We start from the raw sequence: 24,161 nt of genomic DNA, 5'->3' as shown, positions 1-24,161 counted from the left end.
ATCCTGCCTCCTTTAAGTAATGGTATTTTAAATGTCTTCAATATTTTCTATGTAATATGATCTAAAGAATATTTAAAACTTTCATTTTGGGCTGTTATTCAGGTGCCCCCATTCTGATGAAAGGAAAAAATTGCAAATGCATAACTTTTTAAAATGGGAGGTTAGTTTTTATGTGCATATGTGTCATTGATACATTTGTGTTGATAATTGATATTGATAAATGTCATCAAAGTTATAAAGTTCATTCCCTTGGCTACCTGCCAGGTAATCCACTCTAAGCAAACAGTCACAAAAAGAGATACATTTTTACGTATAAAGCTGTTTTTGCTACTTATCAAAAATTATAGCCAAAATATTTCATCTGTCCACCATTAGGGAGATAGTAAAATAAATTATGCTTTAATCAATTACAGTCACTAAAAACTATAGAGTTTTAGTGAAATGGGAAATCATTGCAGTAAGTTGAAGAGGGGGTTTTAAATTGTGTATCCATTAGGTTTGCCATCAGGTAAAAATGCATAAAGACTCTGAGGAAGTGTTAAATATCAATAATGGTTTCCTTCAAGTCATAGAATTATGGGGCTTTTTTCCCCTCTAAAAACATTTTTTATACTTTACAAGTTTTCTGCAACAAAGCATGATTTTGTTTTATTTGTTTGTTTTGGTAATCAGACAAAAACTACAATGTAGCTTAATGTGATGGTTGGCTTAGGTGTTTCTAAGATATGTTTGGCTTATTTTTCACACAGAAGAAAACAAATTTATTAAGCCACGTGCTGCAGCCACTCTAGACATCTAACATGTGCACTTCATTTTTTAACAGGATGTACTCTTTATATCGTCTGGGCCACTCTCTACCGATGTGCCTTGGATATCATGATCTGGAACTCTGTGTTCCTGGGGATCAACATTTTGCATCTTTCGTATCTTTTGTACAAGAAAAGACCGGTAATTACTAACAATTAATCAATAAGGAAGAAATTTTTAAACTAACAAGCTTCTAAGTTACTTTGTTCAGACTTGAGAATGAGCATGGAACATCTTTGGTCCCGTTCATATAATTTTGCTGAAGATTAGGCTTTCTGTGGCTATATCCCTGAAAGTGAAAGATTTGAATACCATGATATTTGTTCTACAAACAGCTTTTTAAATGTTATTAATCATTAGGGCAATTTAGACATGAGAAAACATGGCAGTATTCTCTCTTTTTAGTCATTTAATTTTATTATTTCTTTTGTCTATTGATATTCAAATGTCACTGGGAAAATCTTTGCCCAGTTATAAAAGTAAGTACTCACAGGCAACTTCCATGAACATGGTAATAATTTACAAATAGCTCACAGTATTTTTGAGGGAGGGTAGGTGATTAGGTTTGTTTATTTATTTATTTATGTGTTTTAGTGGAGGCACTGGGGATTGAATCCAATACCTTATGCATACTAAGCCTGCACTCTACCACTGAGCTCTACGCTCCTCAGCTCACAGTATTTGTTTCATGTTATTTTTTTAAATGTAATGGCTATTTTTTTCTTATGCCCAAAATACTTACTTAAGGAAATCACCATGTTTGGTGAGTCATTATCAAAACACGAGTGTTTAAATTTTCTTTTCTGCTCCAGTTTATCTTGCTGTGTTTCCTTGGTCATACCAAGAACAAACAGGTGTAAATAGAAGAGGGAAATAGCATGGCTCCTGGAAATCACACCATACATGTTTACTGACTTCTCAAGCACACACAAATATTCGGTAAAGTAAAAGATCTAATGCTTGCTCTAATCTTATCTTCAAGGCCAGACATGCACATCGAAAACTATTCCAAAATAGGCAATTTACAAGAAATTAGAATTTCAGTGTAGAGATGATATATGTAATAGGCATTCCACTAGTTTGTAACCTCCTCAAACATTGTAACCCAGTCTGTTCTGCTTACTGTATTAGTCAGTTTTCACTAGGTTATGCTGTGTAATAAACAATCTGAAAATCTCAGTGTCATGTAACAGCAACAGGTTTTTTTTTCCCTCACTCACCTAGTAGATGGACTATGGCAGCTGTGTGGCAGCTGTGATTCTATTCCATGTGTCTTCTTCATTTCAGAGTCTCTGCTGAAGCAGCAGGATCTATTTGGACATGCATTCTCATGGCAGAGACTAAAATACAAGAGAACAAAAGAGAAACACCTAATTGCTCTTAAAACTCCTGCTCAGAAGGAGCATGTGTCAATTCTGTTCCCATTTCATTGGCCAAAGCAAATGACATGAACAACCAAGCCTGATAATGTGGGAGTAGGATGGAGCAAGGGGACTTACGATCCTCTTACAGAGGGTGGGAGCAGCAAATAGCTGGGAATAACATCATCTACCACACCTACTGTTGTATTCCCTGTTCCCATCAACCATGATTGGCACTTAATAGCTGCTCAGAAAAACATTTGATGAATGGATGCTTTCAAAGAGAAGAATCAAGACGGCTTCATGAAGGAATTGGGACTTGAGCTAAGACTTGTAGGATGAGCAGACTATGAATATGAGTCAACAAATTTTTCAGTTCATCTGCTCATTGCCGTATTGGCTACTATGCACGCTGGAAGTGGGACATATTTGTGACTAAGTTATTTTAAACACACATTACTAGAGCTCTGGAGTGGAAAAGGTAGATGATGATGATAATAATAACAATGATTTCAGCTTCTGAATATCAGAACTTACTAGAACCTCAATTTCTGAACATAAGGTTCAGAAGTTGCTGATGTGATGTTAGCACCAAGTAAATCACTTAGTGTCTGTTCTTTTGTTTCTTCTTGGACTATAAACTTACTTTTTTGAAAAACATGAGTACTATTTCTTCATTAAAGGAGACAGCAGGACAAGTGAGAGCACTGGAAAGGCTGCAGTGACATCCGAGCAGCCCCCTAGGCTTCTGGGTCTGTAAGCTTCACAATGTGGCTGCCATAGATTTCACTGAGATGGAGGATCGTTTGAACCCCAAAGTTCATTTACCTGCAGGACAGATTTCCTAGACTAATGCTGGGCCTAAAGACGGGGCATGACCGGGACCCTGGATAGTCTGACAACAGAGGAGATTGAGCCGTTTTGCTTTCTCCTTTTCTAATAGCCAGCTTCACTTGCCGTTGGGTTATCAACTGTACTGAAATCGTAGCTCAGGATGAAACTGCTACGTTGAAACCCTTTTACACGCTTCACTTTGCTTCAGAATAAATAAATGAGAAGCAGCAATTGTGGCTGTGGATGTTTGTTTTCCTGTATTAGTGCATTAGATCACAGTTATCTAGAGATAAAATACTTAGTGTATGAATTTGTTTCCAATTTGATTCCTATTTTATGTGCTTATTTTCTTGCTATGTTTCAAAATTAGTGTAACTTCCTTCCAGGAAACAAAAGCGTTCTAAAAATGACCAGGTTTTGTGTTCTTTATAGAAAATGCTAAGATGGGGAAAGTGAACGTTGTGACAACATTCAGAGCCTCCACAGTTGCTCGATAGCGCATAGGAAGAGGTGTAATCAATGGTGCACGTCGTCACCATATGCTCTGAGTTCCGTTTAACTGCAAAAGTGCCCTTTTAGCATCTAAACCTATCTCATCGCTTGCTCTCTGTATAAGATTCCATCGACCAAGATCCAGTAGGGCAATGGCATTTACTGCAGAGTTGTTTATTCTCAAAACCACATTCAGCCCACAAGCCCGCGTTTCGGCGTTGCTGCATTAGTGTATCATCTGGTCTTTGCTGCATTTCAGGTAAAGATCGAAAAGGAACTCAAAGGCATCTACCAGCGATTGTTTGAACCACTCCATGTGCCTCCAGATTTGTTCAGAAGATTAACCGGACAATTTTGCATGATCCAAACGTTGAAAAAGGGCCAGACCTATGCTGCAGAGGATAAAACCTCAGTTGACGACCGCCTGAGTATTCTCCTGAAGGGAAAGTAAGTGCTCTGTGGAAACTGAAATGCCTTCTTTGCCTTGAATCTTCTCGTGGCCTCTGGGTAGGAAATGAATGGAAGGGACCGTTGCCAACCAGTGGCGGAAGTGGTCACAGAGTTTGTCGTTGGCGAATGTTCTTGGACAGCTGCATTTTAGAACCGTATAGAGCAACGTGGTAAAGTTATGCAGAATTTACTGCTCTGAATCTTGTTGATGTCAAAATTTTTGTTTGTGAATAGTTTTCACCTTTTTGGGAAGTTTTATTTAAACTTAATGAGTCGGAATTGAAGTAGGTTTAAATTAGGCATTAACATTTAAGAAGCTTATGTGTGTTTCAGAGGTGACTTGCTTCTTTTTTTGAATATCACAAAAATACAATGTCTAGGAATACCAGGCTCCAGGAGGGAGAGCCAGTGTATGCTGTCCTGGCACAATCATTGACAGCACCCCTTTCCCTCTCAAAAATGTCCCAGGTTGAGTCATAAATTACATGATCACTCCAGCTATAACAGCAATGATAACCACTGGAAGGCATGTGTCTGCTTCAAGATGGACACTCTTTTTTTTTCCCCCCTGTTGGTGGTGAAATTTATTATGAACTAAGTACTTGTGCCTCAGGAAGTGCTGTTTAATTATGTCAGTCATTGGTGGGGTCTTTAAAATGTTACAAAATACAAACCCGTAAGATTATGGCAATTTTAAGGCTTGTCTTATTGTAAAGTATTATGTGTTTAATAACACCAATTTCTGTTATCAGAATGAAGGTCTCCTATCGAGGACATTTTCTGCATAACATTTACCCCTGTGCCTTTATAGATTCTCCTGAATTTAGATCAACCCAGATGCACAAAGGTGAAAAATTCCAGGTATGTTTTAGCAGGATTTTTAAGAAGTTTGAAACTGGTTAATGTCTCATTCAAAATCCAAAGGATGTGGATGGAAAAGTGGTCATGATTTATTAAAAAAAAGATATTACCATATGGTATATATAGTATGATCCCATGTTTGTAAAACTTAAAATGGTGCATTTATGTGCACCAGACGAGGTCTAGGAAGACATATCCTAATTTAGCCATAGTGTTCACACCATCATTTCTGGGTTGTGAGTTTGATTGCTTTTTTTTCCTTCCTTTTTGCTTATTTCAGTTTTTATAATTTTTCCATAGAGAACATCTAATGCTTTTGTTATGAGAAAAAAAGGGAAATGTCAGGAATGAATAATCAGGGTTCTTTTTTTTTTCCTACTATATACATTGTTTATTGAATATGTCCATCAAAGCATGAGAAAATTGGGATTTCTAGAGGCCACCTACTGTGACCCAGCTGGGCGGGGTCCTCCACTTCTACAGGTGAGCTGGGGAGAAGGAGCCATAAGGAGGGAGCCAGATCCAATGCAAATCTGCCTGTGTGGACCCTCCAGGTTCCAAGTGAGGCAGCTTTGGTAGACTCGCTTATTAAATGTTGTAGCTTTATAGTCGATTCTTCAGGATTTTCTTCATAATGACTGTGTCATATGCAAAAAGAGACAGTTTTACTTTTTCCTTCTAAATCTGTAGGACTTTATTTCTCTTTCTTGCCTTTTTGCACTGGCTAGAACCTCCAGGACAATGTTGAGTAGAAGTCATGAGCATAGACATCCTGTGCTAGACCTGGATAATCAGGGTTTTTAACACATGTCATTGGTTACCTTTATTGGGGAAAACCAGAAAACTGACTTTGCTCTAGAGAACTTATTTTCTCAATCTTTATGGAAAAAAAAACATCATCATGCTCTTGTATATTTAATGAATATGCGTGAGGACAAAGAATGAAGTTGTTCATGGTTACAGTAATTTGAACATGACTACTTGGCGTGATTCTTTTTGTATCAAAAAAAAAATGCTCCATTAGAATGTGACGCTTTGTTCTGATTCTTCCTGGAAGTGTCCAGCTCGCCTATTTTATTCCTCTCTTATTGTTAGGAAAGTAACCAAGAAAATGGGTGAGCGTTTCCTTTAGTCTCAGCCTCTAGGTAAGCAGCAGTAAGGAAATAGCCTGAGAACAGCGTTTCTTATGAGCAGGAGGGTAAATCTATTTAGATAGGAAATGGAATAGAAAGGGATGTTATCACCTGAGGAAAGAAAAATCGGTGTTTCTGGATGACTAAATCTTATTTTTACATCTCTCTTTGAGATGCCACACAATCTGGGATGCCACATGGAGATCAAAGGGGACATTTGCAGACTTTAGTTAAGTTTATTTACATTGGTTTCAGGCCTGCCCTGCTCCCATCCTGCCTGAGGACCTGGCCTGAGTAACCACACGACTTGTTAAATTTGTGCGTTTGCTAGAAGGTCTTGTGTAAATTTCCTCCCTGGCTGCAGTGCTGCTCCCAAGCTGGCTGAGCTTAGGATACAGGAGGAGGAAGCAGATGCTGCATCCTGGCTTCTCTGACTTACACTGTCCCTTGCATTTTAAAGAATCAGCTACGCTCTGAGATTTGTGTTCTTACGGTATGTTCCATCACCACCGTCTACAAACCAGCACACTTCTTTTCTCTCTCCTTCTTTCCTCTGACCTCCTTACAATTTCTTCTTCCAAAGCCCAACATTTATCTGCTGCATCCATTTTCCTGTTTATAGTAGCAAGTGGTTTTATGCAATAACTCAAGTTTATTATAATCCTGAAGAGACTGAGATTTGGGGAAAGGGTGGGAAAGGAACCTCCTTTGTTTCCAGAAGCAAGTAGCCCCTGGGATATAATAGGTACTATCTTTTCCACCGGACTTGAAATTATACTTACAATTAAATTAACAGAAAAAGGAATTTCTACCACTGGTCACAATTCTCTTTCTTCTTGGGGACTGGGGATCAGGATTTGATGCTGAAAAATGCTTCTCATGATTGATTGTTCCTCATGTTTCTAAAAACATGACCAGACTCGAGGTACCATAGCTAGGTGAAGGATATTTATTCAGTCTTTCCAAATGCCAGTCAGCTTTTTCCTGCATGGAGTCTGGTGTGGCATTTCCTGATTGGTCAGTGGATAAAAACTACTCCAGCATCATCAAATCTGTGCCCTGTACAGTTGGAGCAGACTCCGTCAGAGTAAGCCCTCGGGAGATATTCTGTTTTGATTGTTTACCAAATGTTCCTACTGGCAGCTGATCAAGAGTAAAAATAGCTGCCGCACATCTGTGTAGGAGTATAATGCCTCTTCCTGAAGCAAGTATCCAAATGAAAAATGCCACCTGCCCCCAGGACCAACTTTTCACGGTCTGTGCCTGTGGCAGAGGACACTTGAAATTGTCAATGGCCGGACTTCTCTACCTGGACGCCGTTTTACCTGCTAATCTCATTTTCCCCTAACTCTGAACAGTTACACGTGTTCCGACAAGGAGCTGCTTCCTTGGTATTTTTCTTTCTCTAAATTCACTCTTTGGTTGAGGTGCTAATATTCTACAATAGGGTGAAAGGAGGAAAGAAAGCAAGTGGACTAAATGACTGTCGCTTGAGGTTGCACAGTAAATGTTGTGCAGGTTTGTGCGGTAATGTTAACGACCCGCAGAGTGACGGAGCTGAGACAACGACTGCGGCCTTCCAGCTGCTCCCTGGGTGCTGTTTTTTTTACTTACAGACCCAAGCTGCTGCTTAAACTGTTGGGAGGATCGTGAGTGTCATTCCTACAAAAGGTAGAAGCAGCCTTCCTTGTTCGGTCCCTTCTTCCTTGTGCAGTTGTTTCATATCAACTGAGCTTTGCTGTTTCCATTTTTCTCTTGGATTCTATCTCCCGCTGGTGCCTTCTCAGGGTCGACAGCACATCTTGTACTATGGAAAATCAAACCTTTATCGACCTTAAGGGAAGAAGAACATCTACGAGGCAGATGTCCGAGCTCTGTGAAAAAAAGAAACACTACATTTTAACTGGCCTTTAAATAAGACCTTAGCTTAGTGTGAAGTAAATCTTTTGGTTAAGTTGCAAAGCAATGCATTCTGCCAGTCTTGACTGCTGTACGTTAGTGCTGAGGAGAGCTCAGTTGCGGTTAGTTGAATAGACCACTTCCAGGACATTTTCATGTTCCTGGCATGCGAAGTGTTGTGCAGTCCCCGAAGGAAATACTAAATTCTCCCCTGAGGACAGCCAACCAGTCGCATTGCCAGAGCACCATTTCCTACTCTAGCACGTTCAGCCATTCCTCCGACCCCCTTCTTCTCGTGTGAGGCCTTTTCCTCCCGTGGCGCCGTGGGCGGGGTGTGGGACTGATCGGCGCCGGAGGTAAGCACTGCAAACCCGCTTCCAAACGCTCAGTCTGATTCTCTACCTGAAAGAAATTCTCTTGTGTCTTCCATTATCAAGTTTGCTATCATTTCTTCTGTGGAATTCTTCACAAGAGCTCAAGCATGGCACTTCTGAGGTACCCTAATAACCTAAGAAGTGAATATATTTTATGGGAGCTTATATTCTTATACTGGGGGAGAGTATAGCTCAGTGGTAGAGTGTGTGCTTAGCGCGTGCACGAGGTCCTGGGTTCAATCCCCAGTACCTTCATCAAAAAACATATAAACAAACAAACAAATAAATAAATAATAAATAAAACCTAATTACCTCCCTCCTCCAAAAAAAAATAATTAAATTTTTAAAAATTCCTATATTGCTTAATAAAAATTCCTCATTAAAAATATGTTTCACTTGACTGTTGGGATAGGAAATCGTTAAAACTATTTGGCAAAAATGAGACATTAGCTATCAAGGAAAATGACCTCAGTCAGTATGCTAACTACTGGCTTCCAACTAAACGGCTCCTCCCACAGACTTTTAAGACTCCTACAGATTGTCGGTAGAGCTTATTATTTGAATATGTTATTTTAAATTTAAGAGTAATTCTAACAGGTTTAACATAGTTTTCAACCATCAAGAAGAAATGGTTGCTAAGCCAATTACAGTATCATATTAAAAGTATCATTGCCTCAGTGGAAACCTGAGCTTATGGAAATGGTTGAAGAAAAGCGAAACGCAGATACATCACCCAGTACAATTACTTCTTCTTTTCCTGGATGATCTCCAACTCCTCTTCTAACTTCTCCCCCTACGGTGCATGAATTGCATCTTCCGAAAGCATGGGTGACATCTTTGCAGAATGAAGGGACCTCAACTCTCCTAACCATTTCTTCAACACTTGGGTGCTGGCTGGGCCACCATGAGTACCCAGTGTCCCGTCTCTCCGATTCCTCCCACACAGTATTATTCCACTGCCTTGTGTTCACTTACCCGTCTCCCGCTGCTTCTGGGTCTCCTCAGGCCTGGCTTAGTTGTCTCATGACCTTATACTTCTCTTCTTATGAATCTTTTTTTTTTTTGGTCACATGTCTGCTTATCAGCTCCCTCCACTGGACTTGTAGGCTGCATGACCTTGTGTTCAGCTGTCCTCGATGATGAGCCCACCTTGTGGTCACTTCACCAAATTGCCTTCTGTGCGACTGTCTTGATGATTACAGGACACGTGGCGTAGCGTCTGGCCTGGTAGGAAAATATGTCTGGGCAGGAAGCCAGAAGGGCTTGCTCCGCCATCAGTTAAGTGTGTCCGTGAATACATTTTTGGTGCTTCTCCTTTGGCATCTGGAAAATGAGGAAGAATGTTACCTGTCTTACCTTAAAGGCAATTTTAAGGCTCCACTTACATGATAGATGTAAAAGCACCTTAAATGTTTAAAATGTTAAATTAAAAAAAAATGTTAAAATCCCTACAAAAAGTGAGTGGTATTCTGTGTGTCTGCCACTCCCTAGTCATCCTCTACCATTTTCCCCTGTTCTGTATTTGTCATTGCCACCTGAGGTTGTCACATCTTTGTATTTATTATCAGCTTGCTCCCCTAGAACGTAGGCGTCACAGGAGCAGGATCTGGTCTTGTCTTGTTCACCACGGTGACCTCAGGGCCTTGAGCAGTGTCTGGTATAGAGTGCAAGGGCAGCAACGTATGCTGAAAGAATAAATGGCATTTAGTGTTTTATGGAGTCAGAGAGCTGTAGATGCATTTCCTAAATCCCAGTGTGTTGGGTTTGGGGGATTCCCACTTTTAATATAATAAATAAGTGCAGTTTTACTTTTCTAGGAACATTGACCCTACCTGTTGTAGCCAAGCCCTCTACTTAACTAAGGTCAGATTTCAGTTACTGACGTTAGGAGAGAAGCTAGGTCTTCTGTCTCCTCTCTTAGCAGCCTTCATTACCCCCTTGTCATGTGAAATATGTTTACCTTTTTTGACTAACAAAGAGGAAAGAGCTCCTTTGGAAATATTTGCTCTGAGGCCCAGATGTGACTTCATCTCAGTTTATTTTATCTCCCACTTGGACAGGCGCTGGGTTTAATGTTGAGGGTGTAAAAATGGGTTTTGCCTTCTACAGTATTTGTGTTGATTTGTGCATTCCCTCAGACAGTAAATCTGCACTGAGCACCACTGTGTTGGAAGCCAGGGGTTGAGGTATGAAAAGGCACAGCCCCAGCCTTCAGGGTGCTCGGGAGAGACAGTGGACAACAGATGAGCTGGGTTCAGTGACTGGAGTGCCGCGGGCGCTGAGGGAAGGGCCCGCGTGGGAGGACAGCGTGCTGACGCTGAGCGTTCGGGGAGGGTGTGGCCCCTCGCTCTGCAGACAGGACTTGTTTAAGGACTACCTGAGCTCTGCCTAGTGCCATCACAGTGCTCTCCCACGTTCCTCTGTGGCGATACTGAAGAAGAGGGTACAGTTTCCCAGTCCTGAGCTAACTGGGGGTTCTCTGCATGTGTCCCCAGGGGGCTACCCTGGAGCTGGCCGTGATAGGACACACTCAGGAAATACCTGTGATGGAAGGACCCAGAGAAGGACCCTCAGTAGCCGTATTCATCAGTAACAGTAGTACATCCAGCTGGGACACCAGCCTCCTCCACTCTGTAGAGGTGCTGCTGACATGGTGGCCTCTCTTCAATCACCAGCCCTCACAAAACAGACCAACCACAAGACTTAGAGAGTTTGCTTTCATTTAGTCTGTGGATTGCTTGGTCTAAACATAATGTCACACAGACTTACAGAAGGGTGTGTGCATGGATCTTACATTAACTAAATAAGACAAATCATTGCTATAATCATATCCACTAAATTCTTCTACTCTTCTTTTCCCCCAAGTTACTGACATCACAATTCAGAAACGTAGATACACTGTTTCTCTCTCTCTGTTTATTTCTTTGGCAGGTCACCATTATTGCGGATGATAACTGCAGATTTTTATGCTGGTCGAGAGAAAGATTAACTTACTTTCTGGAATCAGAACCTTTCCTGTATGAAATATTTAGGTATCTTATAGGAAAAGACATTACAAATAAGCTCTACTCATTGAATGATCCGACCCTAAATGATAAAGTAAGTGTTTTTCTGAGTGTTTATTTTGTTAAGTAAATGTGTATAATGTGGTATACTGCATACCCTCTACGCAATACATATTTTCCTGAATCTTCATGAATTAGTCGTATGTTAAGTGAGGTGGGGATGCTTGTAATTTAGAGACGCTTCAGGGAATCATTTCTTGAGCGCGAGGGCATACATGTAGTTATTATATTTGCCATGACCTAGTGGGGCATCTAGGAATGTCAGGGACCTCCATTTGTGGTGATGAGGTGCTAAACTCTTCATAAAGAGTCTTGCAAGCAATCTAAGGAAGGTGACAAGAAAGTGGGAGGGACTGGGGGGTGGCGTAGGAGGCTGGGGAAGGCGGGGCAGTGGGGAGGTTGCAGACACAAATGCTGACAAACCCCAGCCAGCCAGAGGTTGGCACTTTTACCCTGTGTCTTCCAGTCTTGCACATCCTCCCGGTCAGGTCCCCTCCCAAAAAGCCCCTAAGTGACAAGAGAGGTATGGGATAGAAGCCTGCGGCAATTCAGTTAGGAATTTCAGCACTGTATAAATCGTCAACAATTTGCAACTTGATCCTCATTTCCCTGCATTTGCTTGGAAGGAAATTAAAATGATTACAGAAGAGAACTTGCAAAACAGTTTCCGTGCTAAGTAAGTACTATTCTCCAGGGATGATAAGTACTGGTGTGTGCGCTCTTAAAGGCATCTTGTCTAGGCTGTTATCAAATTAAGTTGGTGCTTACTACTTTTCAAATTAATAAATAGGCTATCAAGTATATTAACTTTTCATAATGTATTTATAGTAATAACATGATAAAATTATAGATAACATTTATTGGGTATTTACTATATACCAATAGTCTTCTATTTCAAGGAAAAGTAAATGTCACTTACAGGGAATATGTGATCTAAGTCCCGCAGAGCTCAGAAATCTGAAAACTTTGCTTTATAGACCATCAAAAAGTTGGACCACCAGCTCAGCCTTTGCACGCAGCTCTCCATGCTGGAAATGAGGAACAGCATAGTCAGCTCCAGTGACAGCGAAGACGGCTTACACCAGTTTCTTCGGAGCACCTCCAGCATGTCCTCTCTTCGTAAGTTATCCCCGTGCTGATAGTACTCTGGGATTTGATGAATGTTGCTAGAAAAGGACACATGACAGCTTTGATCAGAAAAGTAACTTTTCAAGTAGTGACTGCCCCCGAAAGGTAATAATACAAACAATCGAACGTTTCCTAGCTTTTTTCCCATATCGTGGACCAGGTAAAATCCAGCCGTAGAGCTCTTATTTCCATCTCAGAAATTGCCCACTTGTTTTGCTTCAACACTGGTTCCCTGGAATAGTGTGCAAGGATCCAGATGGTTTGCTGGGTATCCAGCTTCATTGTTTTCATAATTTTAGTAAAAGCCTAGGCCCAGCATTGTGTTTAAAGTGGTACCAAACAACAGCTGGAGGTTTCATTGCTGGCTGGTTATCTCAGTGTGAGCACCAGGAGTTAACAAGTAATCAGGTAGTAGAATTTTCCTGAACATCAAAGAGGCCACTCAACACCCCTGGGACTCTCCTCGCTTACATACCCACCAGGAGGCAAGTTTTCCAAGATTCTTCCATACTTTAGATTGTTTTAAAACATTTTAAATAACACTAGTTTTAAATAACACTAATGACACGGCTGTTGAAGACTGATAAGTATAATGAGGGAAGTGAAATTATTTCAAATACTAAATGCTTGAGATTAATGCTTAAAGTTATTTTAAGAATTATTCCAAGAATGATCATGTGAGAACATTGAATGAATTCATGGGAAATAGCAAAAATGGAGACAAATTCTCCCACTGCGCTAAAAATTACTCATCTTTACAGTTGTATGTTAATCCAAAGTGACCTTTAAGAAAATCCAGACACACATTCAACAATCCTAAATGTTTATGTAAATGATCTTGTAATTTTGGATGCTATCACTGGATTAAGGATTTTCAGTCTGCATTGTCAGGAGAAGCTGGAATTGGCAAGGCCGGGGAGTTGATGTAAGCTTCCAAAGCAAAGTCTAGGCATAGAAATGTGTTGTGGACCTAACGGAGATTTCAGGCACAACACAAATGAGAAATTGGAAATGGCTATGTTTTATTCCAGAGTAACTTTTTGAAAGTACAACTGAGGCTGACCAAACTCTGAACCTGCTAGCATGTCAAATGTATTACCTGCTTGGTGGAAATAGTTTGGTTGTCGGTAAGCATTTTCAAAGGGACCCATCTTAGTTACATGTACAGTGATTGCTAGGAAAGGCCAGCCAGAACGGAATCATAGTTAAATATTGTATGTGAATTATTTTTCCCGTATAATAGCTTATTTTTGTAGTTATTTATTTTTATTTTAGTCCTACAGTCTTGCTTAGGAAGCCCCGAGAACAAGCAGAATATAGTACAGCCATTCATTCTCTTAAAACCAGTTTTGTTTTTCTGCAGTATTTTATTGTATAATCTAAATCTTTGGGGGAGGGTAAGATAACATTAAAAAAATCAAAAACCTTCTCTACAGTATGCTGTTTAAATAGAATTAAAACATATTTTCAAAACTAATGTTTGTGGGGGGAGGGTATAGCTCAGTGGTAGAGTGCGTGCTTGGTATGGGTTCAATCCCCAGTACCTCCATTAAATAATAAACCTAATTATCTCCCCCCACCTAAAAAAAAGGGGGGGGAATTAACGTGTGTGCTGTACTTGCCTCCAGAGATCTGTATCTGCAGGTGTTCCGTGGATGCGTCACATACTTTGTGCATAGAGACCTCTAATAATACGCTCAAATAATCATGAGCTGTGTGCCTTGGAGCAAGTCACGTGGCCTTTCTCATCTGACATGAGCCGTCATGTCTCAGCACAGGCCTGGATCTGGTTGCAACTCCTGGTCTGTTTCTTTCCCTCTTCCTTATAATGAATCGTGAATTAATCCAAAAGGCCGTTCCCAGCATGGATAATTGAAGCTTCCATGTCTGTAAAGAAGTGTGCAAGCCCTGGAGGGCAGGGTCACAGCTTTATGTCTCAGTTCCCTTGTCCAGTTGTACTTGGCTGAACTAAAAATGTGTACAAGCTGCTTGTGTTGTTTGTTTAATTATTTTAGCCTCAGGTTTATCACACGAGATCTTACATACTGATGCCACATATATGTGCATACTTTTGAGTGTGTGTGTGTGTGTGTGTGTGTTTGCGTGCGTGAGAACTACACAGCAAATCCACGTTCATACCTGCTTCCTTCAGACCAGGCCTCATTCTTGGCTTCACTCCCGCAGTTTAATGAAAAATATTAGTATTTGAGCACAACATGGATACTAATTATGAATTATTTAATTCACCCTACCACGTGAAATTCATTAAAAACTGGCTAGTTCCTGTTTCTCTCACCAAGATTTTATCCTGGAACTACTGAAGGCTGCTTTTGTTTTTCTTTTGTCAGGGCCATCAATGTGCCATCGACTTTTCCATATTACAAATTACATTCCTTGTAAAACAGAACACAAAACCAGTCTCTTAGGACTGTTAGGCTGAAATAACAGAATTCATCACCCTCAGAGCATGTGTGGTTGGCCTCAGTCAGTGTTGGGTCCCTACGACAGGCGCCGAGGCTCTTGTTAGTCTGGACTGTTGACGTGCACGTGTGGCAGCGTGGCAACTGCGCTCTGCAACAGCGTCAGCTTGGCAAATGCTAGTGGCGAGACGGGAACCAACATAATATTGAGGTGCTCTCTATACATGATCACATTTAACCTTTACTGTAACATTGCACGGAGAGGTACCTTACTTTTGCTGGACGATGCAGCACTAACCCAATCTCTGGCTATGATGACGAAGAGGCTGCCTTCTTCCTCCCTCCCATGTACACTGGGTGCTGCTCCAGGCCATGTCCTCCTCCCCCTGGGACACCGAAGGAGCAGCCACTGTTTAGGTCACAGCCACTTGTAGCAGAGGGAAGACAGTGGTGGCAGAGTCACCCCATGGCTCTTAAAGCTCCTGTTTCGAGGTGGCCCATGCCCCTTCCACTCACGTTCCCTGGCCCAGAGAAGTCACTTGGCCAGAACCACCATTGGTGGGTGGATCTTTAATCTCCCTGCACAGGGGAGATTGCAGGAAGGGGCCTGGGGAGGGAGGGAAAGCAGGTATGTTGTCAATAACACAGTCTCTACCGTGGTGGGTGTCATTTCACGCTACAGTGAGGAAATTGGGGAAATGAGATGCTTACCGTTCCAGCTCCACAAGGGTAGGTGCTGGGAGACAGACCTCCATGTCCTGTCTGATTCCTCAGTCCTTACTTTTAGACCATATTGCCTCTGTGGCTTGAAAGGAGGAAAAAAACCACATGAAACATTTGATGGGTCACTTTCACACCCCTTTCTTACACTTGAACCTGACGACCCTGCCAGCCACACACGGTGGCTGTTACTGCTTTGCAGTGAAGCCCACTGCATTCAGTGAGAAGGCGGTGTTTGCCCAAAGTCACTTCTCCCTGCTCCAGCCCACTTCCTTCAGGAAACCTCCCATACTCTGATACCTTCACTAGGACCAAGCAGTGCTGCAGATAAGTTTTCTTAGACCAGTTAACTTCCATTTCAAAGAAAATTTTGGCCTTATTCTTTGTACGGGGGTTCTACATAGGGACATGTGAAAATATCAGCTAGCTTTTGGTTGGCTTTCTCTTTGCCTCATGTGTACTTATACAATTACAAGCAGTGCTGCTCTACTGAAATTAAATTTATTTTATATACTTTACTTTTTGAAAAAAATTTTGATAGAGGTACTGGAAATTGAACCCAGGACCTCCTGCATGCTAAGCACTCTTCCACTGAGCTATACCCACCCCCCTATTTTATATATTTTCCTAATTGAACAATTTTGACATTATCCATTCTAGTTGTTAACTCAAATGTAGAAGTAGATTTAAACATTAAAATCCATTCCAACATTTCTCACAGTTATTTTTAAATCAGGATCAGGATGTGCTCGTTGCATTTGGTTGAAAAGTTTCTGAACCTCTAGGCTCCACTTCCATTTCTGTCTGTCTCTGTGTGTTTCTGCTTTTTTATTTTGTTTGGTTTGTCCTATAGAGCAGAGATTCTTAAACATTACAGTGCATATGAATCGCTTGGAGCTCTTACTAAAGGTCTTGATGCAGCAGGTTCGGGTGGGGCCTAGGAGCCCACGAGCCTAACAGGTGCCCAGGTGATAGCGATGCGGCTGATCCCTGAACCACACTTTGAGGAGTGAGGCTGTGGAGTTCCCTACATTTTGAAATCCGGCTGAATGCATTCCAGTGGTGGTGGTGAAGATGTTGCGTGTTATTTCTTGAGGCTCCAGTAGATTCTGGTGAAAGCTCTGCTTTTAAATAATTTAAACAGCATGGGACCTAATGGCACAAGTGTACTTCACAACATGGCACAGCAAACGTAGTTAAACAGAAATGCAGTTCAGGAAAAGGTGAAGGGAAACTTTAAGTGAACTATTTCAGTGAAATTACTGCTGATCCTATTTCTTATGTTGGCCTCTACTTTTGCACACGTCATGGGATGCTCAACCCAGAGCCAGATCTCTGCTCTTTCCCACACAGGGTCTGGATTCTACCACAAAGAGATCATTTAAAGGCAAGAAAATGAAATAGTGAGACTAGTCTGAGAAAAATTGCTTCCTGTTTATTCAGTAGCATGCAATCCAGTTAATTTAACTCGTTTTCACTTTCCTATTGCTTCAGTTACTTGAGTTCTGTGTTTGGAAGTGTGATTGTGAGATAGGATGTCCAGGACATGTGAGGAGGATTTAATGCCTTCCTATGGATTAAGCTTTCTTCTCTGGGCTCATGGACCAAGCTGTTCATCAGGGTGCCTTGTCGTCATCTTGTCTTCCCTTCCTTACGGAGGTTTAGCTCCCCATGTGTAATGTATAAAACACACGCACATACACAGATTGCGTGTACTTGGCAGTTCCATCACTGATCAGTGGTGCTGACCGCAGGGTTGTCATGGCAACAGGGGGACATGTTTCCTTGAAAGTTGAGAAATTTACCTTAGTATATTGAGGTTAAATAATCTATTGTTTGGGGTTTGTTTTTTTTTTTAACCATGAGGCAGTATAGGTGATACAGTCAGAACGCATCTCTGAAAAATTTTGTTTAAACCATGTAGTTTTTCAGAAATTAAAATTAAAATTTATGATTTCTTAAAGAGACTAGGAATATGTAGAGATATTTCTTACTGACAAAAAACGTTTTCAAGTATTTTTTGTTTGTTTTTAATGTCAATATGGTGCTCCAAACAGTCTACTGATGTCATCTGACCTGGGTGCACAGATAGCTGTAAGTCTACTTAGTTTGCATCTGGTTAGTATTCTTGTCTGCAGAGACCAGCAGCATATCTGACATTATGAGTTTCCCTCAGCAATCTTTATCTATTTATTTACCTGGAAAGATACAGAAAGGACAATGCAGCATTCTTAGCGTCAAGCCTAGGTTTCATGAATTAATCTGTTCAGCCCAATTTGTATCTCATTTTCCCTGTGAACAGCCGCAGGCTTGTAAGTAACAAGCTTTACATGGGATTACACGGAGAGGTAGAGAGGGGATGTGATCTGGCAGCAGGTACCCAGAGGAAGAGCCCACAAACGGTTCTCAGACCCACAAGGACAAGTGAAAAGCAATGCCCCAACTTGGTCGATGAAAGGAGTGCAGCTTAGGGAGGTTAAATAACCTGGCCGGGGCCACTCGGCAGCCCTGAGACAAAGAAGTGTTGAATTGGTCACAAAGCTTTGCTTTGTTTTTGACCTTACCACATGTGAGATATTTGGGGCTATTCAGCCCCTGCTGCAGCCACGGACACATCCTGACCACTTTCATACGTGTTCTCATTTAGTCTTCACAGCCACCCAGTGGGGTAAGTGTTGCATTTTCCCCTTTTCAGGCTGAGGAACATGACATTTATCTCCTCTGGGTCCTTGGTCCCCCAGCCAGGAGGAGCTGTGCTCTCTGTCTGCAGAACCCCTGCCCTCACCAATCCATTAGAGGACCTCTGTCCTCACGCAGCATTTTCTCATCTGTAAAATGCCTGTAAAGGGATTTTATTTGGTTGTACACGTTTACTCTTTTAATCCAAAATTTTAAAAATTATCAAGTTAATACACACACATAGTATCAAATAGTAAAAAAAAGAAAAATTTCAGTGAAAAGAACTGACTCCTTCCAACCTAATTGCTCCCTAAGAGCCATCACATTGGAACAACTTTTGTCCAAAATGATAAATAATATGCTGTTGTCCTCTTAACCTTTATCATCTAACCTAGCTTAGCTCACTTTTAACTTCCCTCCCCCTTCTGCTCAGTCTGGTAATATCACTAGTGTTTATTCCTTTATTGTTTACCCTTGGAGCATTGAATAATACACTTAAACCTCCATTTCTTTTTCTCTCGGAAGCATTTTTAAAGATGAGGACATTAGCATCTCTACCCTCACGTATCCTTTCCCTCTTCTACTTCAAACTGTTGTGAGTCTCTTTAACTTTTAAACAATTAAGGTTGATAACATATACATTCTGTTCCTTCTTTTATTTTTCAAATTGTTTTTAATGTGGTAAAATACACATCACATACAAATTACCATCGTAACCATTTTAAAATGTGCAGTTCCATGGTATTAAATACTCTGTTCTCCTTGGTAACTGCAGTTAAGTCTTCCTTGCTTTGTCTATAGGTTGTTTTATAAAGTTGAAAGCAAATAAAGACTTGACATTATGCTTTATTCAGAACCAGATGATGGGCTGTGACCACAATGACGACATTCCTTCCTTTGGGTTCCGGTCTCATGATCCCCGTTTCGTCCGAAGGAGAATGTTCCTGTAATCCCATTCAAATAGATTCTCCTTTTTGTAGAAAACAAAAGTAGTGCTACAGTTTACTTCACGCCTTGACTCTCCTTTTTTTCCCCTGAAGTTGTTTATTACCTTGCTTTTAGGGCCGCCTTGGTCATCATTTCCCCAGTATCTTCTAGCTTCTTACTCTTTCAGGTGAACCCATTTCATTTCTTCTTTTTTTTTAATTAAAGTATAGTTGATTTACAATGTTGTGTTTGTTTCTAGTGTACAGCATTGTGATTCAGTCATACGTATATATATTTTTCATATTCTTTTCCACTGTGGTTTATTACAAGATATTGAGTATAGTTCCCTGTGCTCTGCAGTAGGGCCTTGTTTATTGTGTCATTTCATTTCTTCTTAAAGTCTAAGTAGTTGTTGCATATTTGAGCCATGCCTTTTCATACTGCTTTATGTTTTGATAGGCATCTCTAGCTGCCTTTTTCCTTATCCTTGCCTTTTTGGTCTTACAGCCCCACTTTCTCAGGCCATCAATTCTGTGTTCCCTTTTTCTCGAAGACCTTCCTCCCAGGGCCTCTCCCCCTCCTCCCTCACCCTGGGCCAGTGATCCCCTGGGTCTGTGCACAGCTGCCATCCTGGAACTGCCATCTGCGTTCCCCTGAGTTTATCCACCATCTCTGCAACCCTAAAGCTTTCTCTTTGGGGCAGAAAGGGGCTTGCAGGACTTGGCTGTTCCTTGACTACTCACACCTGTTGCCGTGCAGCTTAGGGCCCTGACCACCCATCCGAGTAGTCAGGAATTGAGCTGAGAGTGACTCCCTGCACCAGAGAAAACCTCACTGGAGCCACTCACCTGGTCATCCTCCCCATTTGCTATACTTTGTATACTTCTTTGCTTGAATCCCTCAGTGCTATTACTGAGTAAGTCCCTCTAAGGGAAATTACGTACAAAGGCCATACCTACCCTTCAGCATTATTGTTCAGAAAGCTTCGATCAAAACTGTTTCTTCCATTCAAAAAAAATTTTATGACCTCAATTTTAAAAAAACCTTTTTTTAATTAAAAGAAAAAGTGTTATGATATAAATAGGCAAAGACAGGAAAGGGGACGATAATCCTTTCCAGCAAAGATGCCATTAAGTCTTTCACCGTCCCCATTCATCCAGAAATGTATAATCTAATTAAAATTCCAAACCCCTGTAAGGTTTTTAATTACTTGCTAAAGCAGTTGGCCAGATGGTTAAACATAATAAAAACAAGAACACTTTGAGAGGAATGAAGAAAATGTCATCAAAGTTAACAGAGGAAAGGGGGGAAAAATCTTACATGATATCGAATAATTTACAAAAGTGTCGCTCCTTCTTAAAAAGTGTAGCAGAGTCATGTATGACTGAAGCATTGTGCTGTACACCAGACACTGACACAACATTGTGAACTGACTATTCTTCAACAAATATATAAAGTGAAGCAGAGAGAGAAGTCACCTGACAAACTTCCTGTGCTGGTCCTGCGCTTAACCTGAAGATCAGATTTGAGGTCATTTATTCATTCTTTGGAACAAGTGTGACCTTCACTCTGGATTAAGAATAACCAATATATCTGTTTACTTTTTCCTGCAAGGAGAGGCCCTCAGGCCCTCATGTAATCAGAAGCACCAAAGGCACATGGAAACAGAAGTGAGCTAAGGACAGAGCTTTGTCAAAGAGAATTTCTCTTACATAAATTTTTTACCACTTGGAGAGCAGAGTTTGGACTGATTGTTATGTAAGATCTCCCTGGTCTGTGTATAAATAAAGGCTACCTGTGGTTCCTCACTCAGGACATTAGGAAGAAGGAAAAAGGTCTGGCAGGGCAGACTGAGCCCCTCCTCCGTGGAGGCCACGGCTGGTTTGCACCTGCAGGCACAGTGGGTCTGGATGCACAGTGGGTCTTAATCACCAGCTTCTTTTTTTTCTCAACTAGGATCAGGCATGATCCACTGTCTGAACAGGTATGCTGAGGAGAGACACTGCTTTCTGGATCCAAATCCCTCTGAGGTTTCACGATGTTGTCACCCACTGTGGTCGAGCATGAGTGGAGGTGTCCACTGTTTGGTTCTTAAGAGCTTCTTCTAAGTCCTTCTGAGGCTCTTACTTCTAAGTCTCAGTCTTCTATGTTTGCTCAGAGCCCATGTTTTTGAGTTTGAGTTTTTCTCTTACCCTCATGATGGGTGCCCGTTCTCCTTCCCACCTGAACACCCCAAAAGTGGTGCTCAGCTCCGAGTCAGTTCCATTCTGCTGGCTCTGATATCTATGGAAGGGGTGTTAAGTCTTCTTGGCAGAATGTGTTTTTCTGCCACCGGGTATACTAAGAAACATCCTCCAAGCAAAAGGAACTCTTGATGTAGCTGTTGAACAATTTCACACCTGATAAGTCTGGATTGAAGTCCACTGTGAGACATTAGTTGTACATCCTTTTATAATAAATGGTGTTAATTGGCAGCCAAAGCCAATTGGAAGGTGTTTATAGCTAATAGCAAAAAATAATCCTAATTATCTTTCCTGGATTATAATAAATACCAAAGAACATAGTTAACCACTTCTGTCTCCCAACTGTAAATGTGGTTTTAATAGAAGAAGGATAAAAGTCAGTTTTCTGGAAAATTAATGGCTATGGAATTTTTTGCCCCTCTAGAATTTGGAATAAATGAAAGGGAAAGCATGACACAGAGGTTATGAACTTCAGGGTAACGTCCTTGCAGGAAAAAAGCAATTTGAAAAAGCACTTAGCTAAAGATAAGCTTAATTTCTTCCTTTGTTCTCTCCTTGTGCTTTCACACTTCGGGAAGGTAGCAGGCCTTCTGGGCAAAGTTCTGATGATGCATCAGTGCACCGATTAATGAAAAAGGAAGCAAACTTGTAGAAAGAATTTATTAATGTGCAACTTGTGAAACATAAGATAATTCCCTTGAAGCAGAATATTCTTTGTTTCTCTCTCTCTTTTTTGTTCACACTCCAAATTGGGTTTGGATTTATTAGTGGACAAAGAAATGACTTCCAGCAGCACTGTGATGGCCCCTGAGGCTCTGCACTGAGCCAGCAGGTCTCCTGCTGACGGCGGAGAACACCGGGTCCAGGGCCAGCGAGCTCCTTCTCGGAGCTCTCCCCTGGCCGTGACTGTGGCCGATTCCTAGGCCGGGCTGTGTCCTATTTGGCTGGAGTGCTGCAGCAGCCCAGACCACATGAGGCTGAGACAAAGAGTGGGCCCACTCTGCAACTATGATTCCTGTCGAGGGGTCCGGCACCCGCTGGTACTGGGTAGCTTCTGTTCTACTGCATCTGCCTGAAGGAGAAAGAGCAGCAGGCACTGGTGGGAACTGGGATGCAGGAGGCTTGTGGGCTCAAGCACAGCCATGAAGCTGAAAAAGAATCTAGTCTTTCCCGTGTGAAAAGAACCTCAGCAGCAGAACTGCATCTGGCTGGGCTGTCAGGGCCTCCCAGTTCACCCCGGCCCAGTACACTTCCAAGTGGCTCCCTCCCTGGCGGGACAGGTGTTGGTGCACAGCATCTCCTTGGCTCTGTTTCTGCCAGTTTCCAGGTTGTCTTTGCTATAGTGTCTGAGTGTAAGGTGGAAATAATGATATGAGTGTGGTGAGGATGAATTGCTCTGGAAAGTACAATCGAGTTCCTGAGAAATGAGATAGAGTCTATGTTTGGTTTGTTTTTATCTCCCCAACATCTAACCCAGCCTTTAGCACCTCATAGTCACTTGGGGATTCTTTTTGCTGACTGGATGAAAACTTTGCAGCAGGTGACGGCACGGACAAACCTGACTGACGTTGATTTGAGGGGACCGCACTCCCGCCTGTGCTGCGAGCACTGTTGAATCATCAGTTATATGAAAGTCATTTCCCTTGGGACACGTGGTACAGAACACAGGGATAACAGCCACTCTTCATGGGGAGGTTGCACGGTAACCCCAAACTGCCTGCCCTTGAGGGAGGCTGGCGGTGCTGCACCGGTGGGGCGGGGGCTTGACCCGGCAGAGGGCACACGTCAGGGCCGTGGGGTTTGCCCCAGTGCTCAGGACTGGCTTTCCCAAGGCCCCGCGGGGAGCTTCCCCAGGAGGGTGTTTTCTCCTGTACTACTTATCAGGGACCCGGCTGCGTGCAGGGTGCTTCAGAGAGGCTGCAGCAGAGAGGAGGCTGTGATGATGGCTGTTCTCCAGGAAGGGAGCCCTGCAGGCACTTGTGACCACAACATACTGCAGGACAGGTAAGGGCTGGGCTGCTCAGAGGACAATAGACTCTCCCCACAGAAGGAATTACGGAAGATGGAGGTGGGGCTTGAACCCCACGTTGAGGAGTGGATTGCAATTTGGTGAGTAGAGATGACAGTGGAGACACCAGTCCGGGGGAGAGGGAGAGAAAAGCAAGAGGAGAAGAGGGACGGGGTGGGCTGGATTTGGGGGGCAGTGAGTTCGGCAGAGCTTGGACAAGGAGGGAGGAGGCCGGACTTGGAGACCCCTGGATGTCACTCGAGGACTGTGGGTGACTGTTGCTTTATTCTCTTGTTCACATTATATTGAAAGCACCATAGCTCTTCCTTTCCCGGGCAAATAGAGCGGGAACAGAGTCAGTCCTTTCACAGAGAAGCTGAACATTCCTGGAAAGTTTCTCGAGGTCGTTTCCAGTTGTATTGGGTCCTCACTTCCTCCTTTCAATGGAAGAAGGCAGTGACTGGTGAGGTGGTTGAGGGAGCAGGTAGCATTTTGGCCCAGACGAGGAGAGCAGCCTTGGGTTAGCGTAGAATGTCACCCCTGGTTTGACAGATGGGCTTAGAACAGCAGAGAGCAGTTCCCCCACTTCGCCAGTCAAACCACACCAGCACTTGTGTTACGAGTGTTACCCAATTACGTCTGAATGCTCGACATTATTGATTTGGCTTAATGCGCTCAGACATGCCATCCCGTTTGTTCTGAGGGTTTTATCATGATTGCAGATACTCAGCCTAAGTAATGCAATCATAACTTGAGGCTA

At 42.1% G+C, this 24,161-nt stretch overlaps 1 protein-coding gene across 4 annotated transcripts in view; it reads left to right on the top strand.

The window, feature by feature from the left end:
- Nucleotides 1-24,161, top strand: part of BVES (blood vessel epicardial substance) — a 38,518-nt gene that overhangs the window by 5,699 nt on the left and 8,658 nt on the right. For 3 of the 4 annotated variants that reach the window (XM_032484609.1, XM_032484608.1, XM_014565642.2), the window contains exons 3-7: nucleotides 824-948; nucleotides 3,754-3,941; nucleotides 4,697-4,805; nucleotides 11,143-11,310; nucleotides 12,254-12,395. In XM_032484609.1, the coding sequence (XP_032340500.1) occupies nucleotides 824-948; nucleotides 3,754-3,941; nucleotides 4,697-4,805; nucleotides 11,143-11,310; nucleotides 12,254-12,395 (732 nt within the window). Of the gene's footprint in view, nucleotides 1-823; nucleotides 949-3,753; nucleotides 3,942-4,696; nucleotides 4,806-11,142; nucleotides 11,311-12,253; nucleotides 12,396-13,435; nucleotides 14,393-24,161 lie in introns of those variants that run through there. The other variant, XM_032484610.1, reaches the window with a different exon arrangement.

Source organism: Camelus ferus, chromosome 8 (genome assembly GCF_009834535.1).
Source record: "Camelus ferus isolate YT-003-E chromosome 8, BCGSAC_Cfer_1.0, whole genome shotgun sequence".
Taxonomy (NCBI): domain Eukaryota; kingdom Metazoa; phylum Chordata; class Mammalia; order Artiodactyla; family Camelidae; genus Camelus; species Camelus ferus.
The sequence above is the reverse complement of the archived record's forward strand: the minus strand, read 5'-3'. Positions and strand labels throughout refer to the sequence as shown.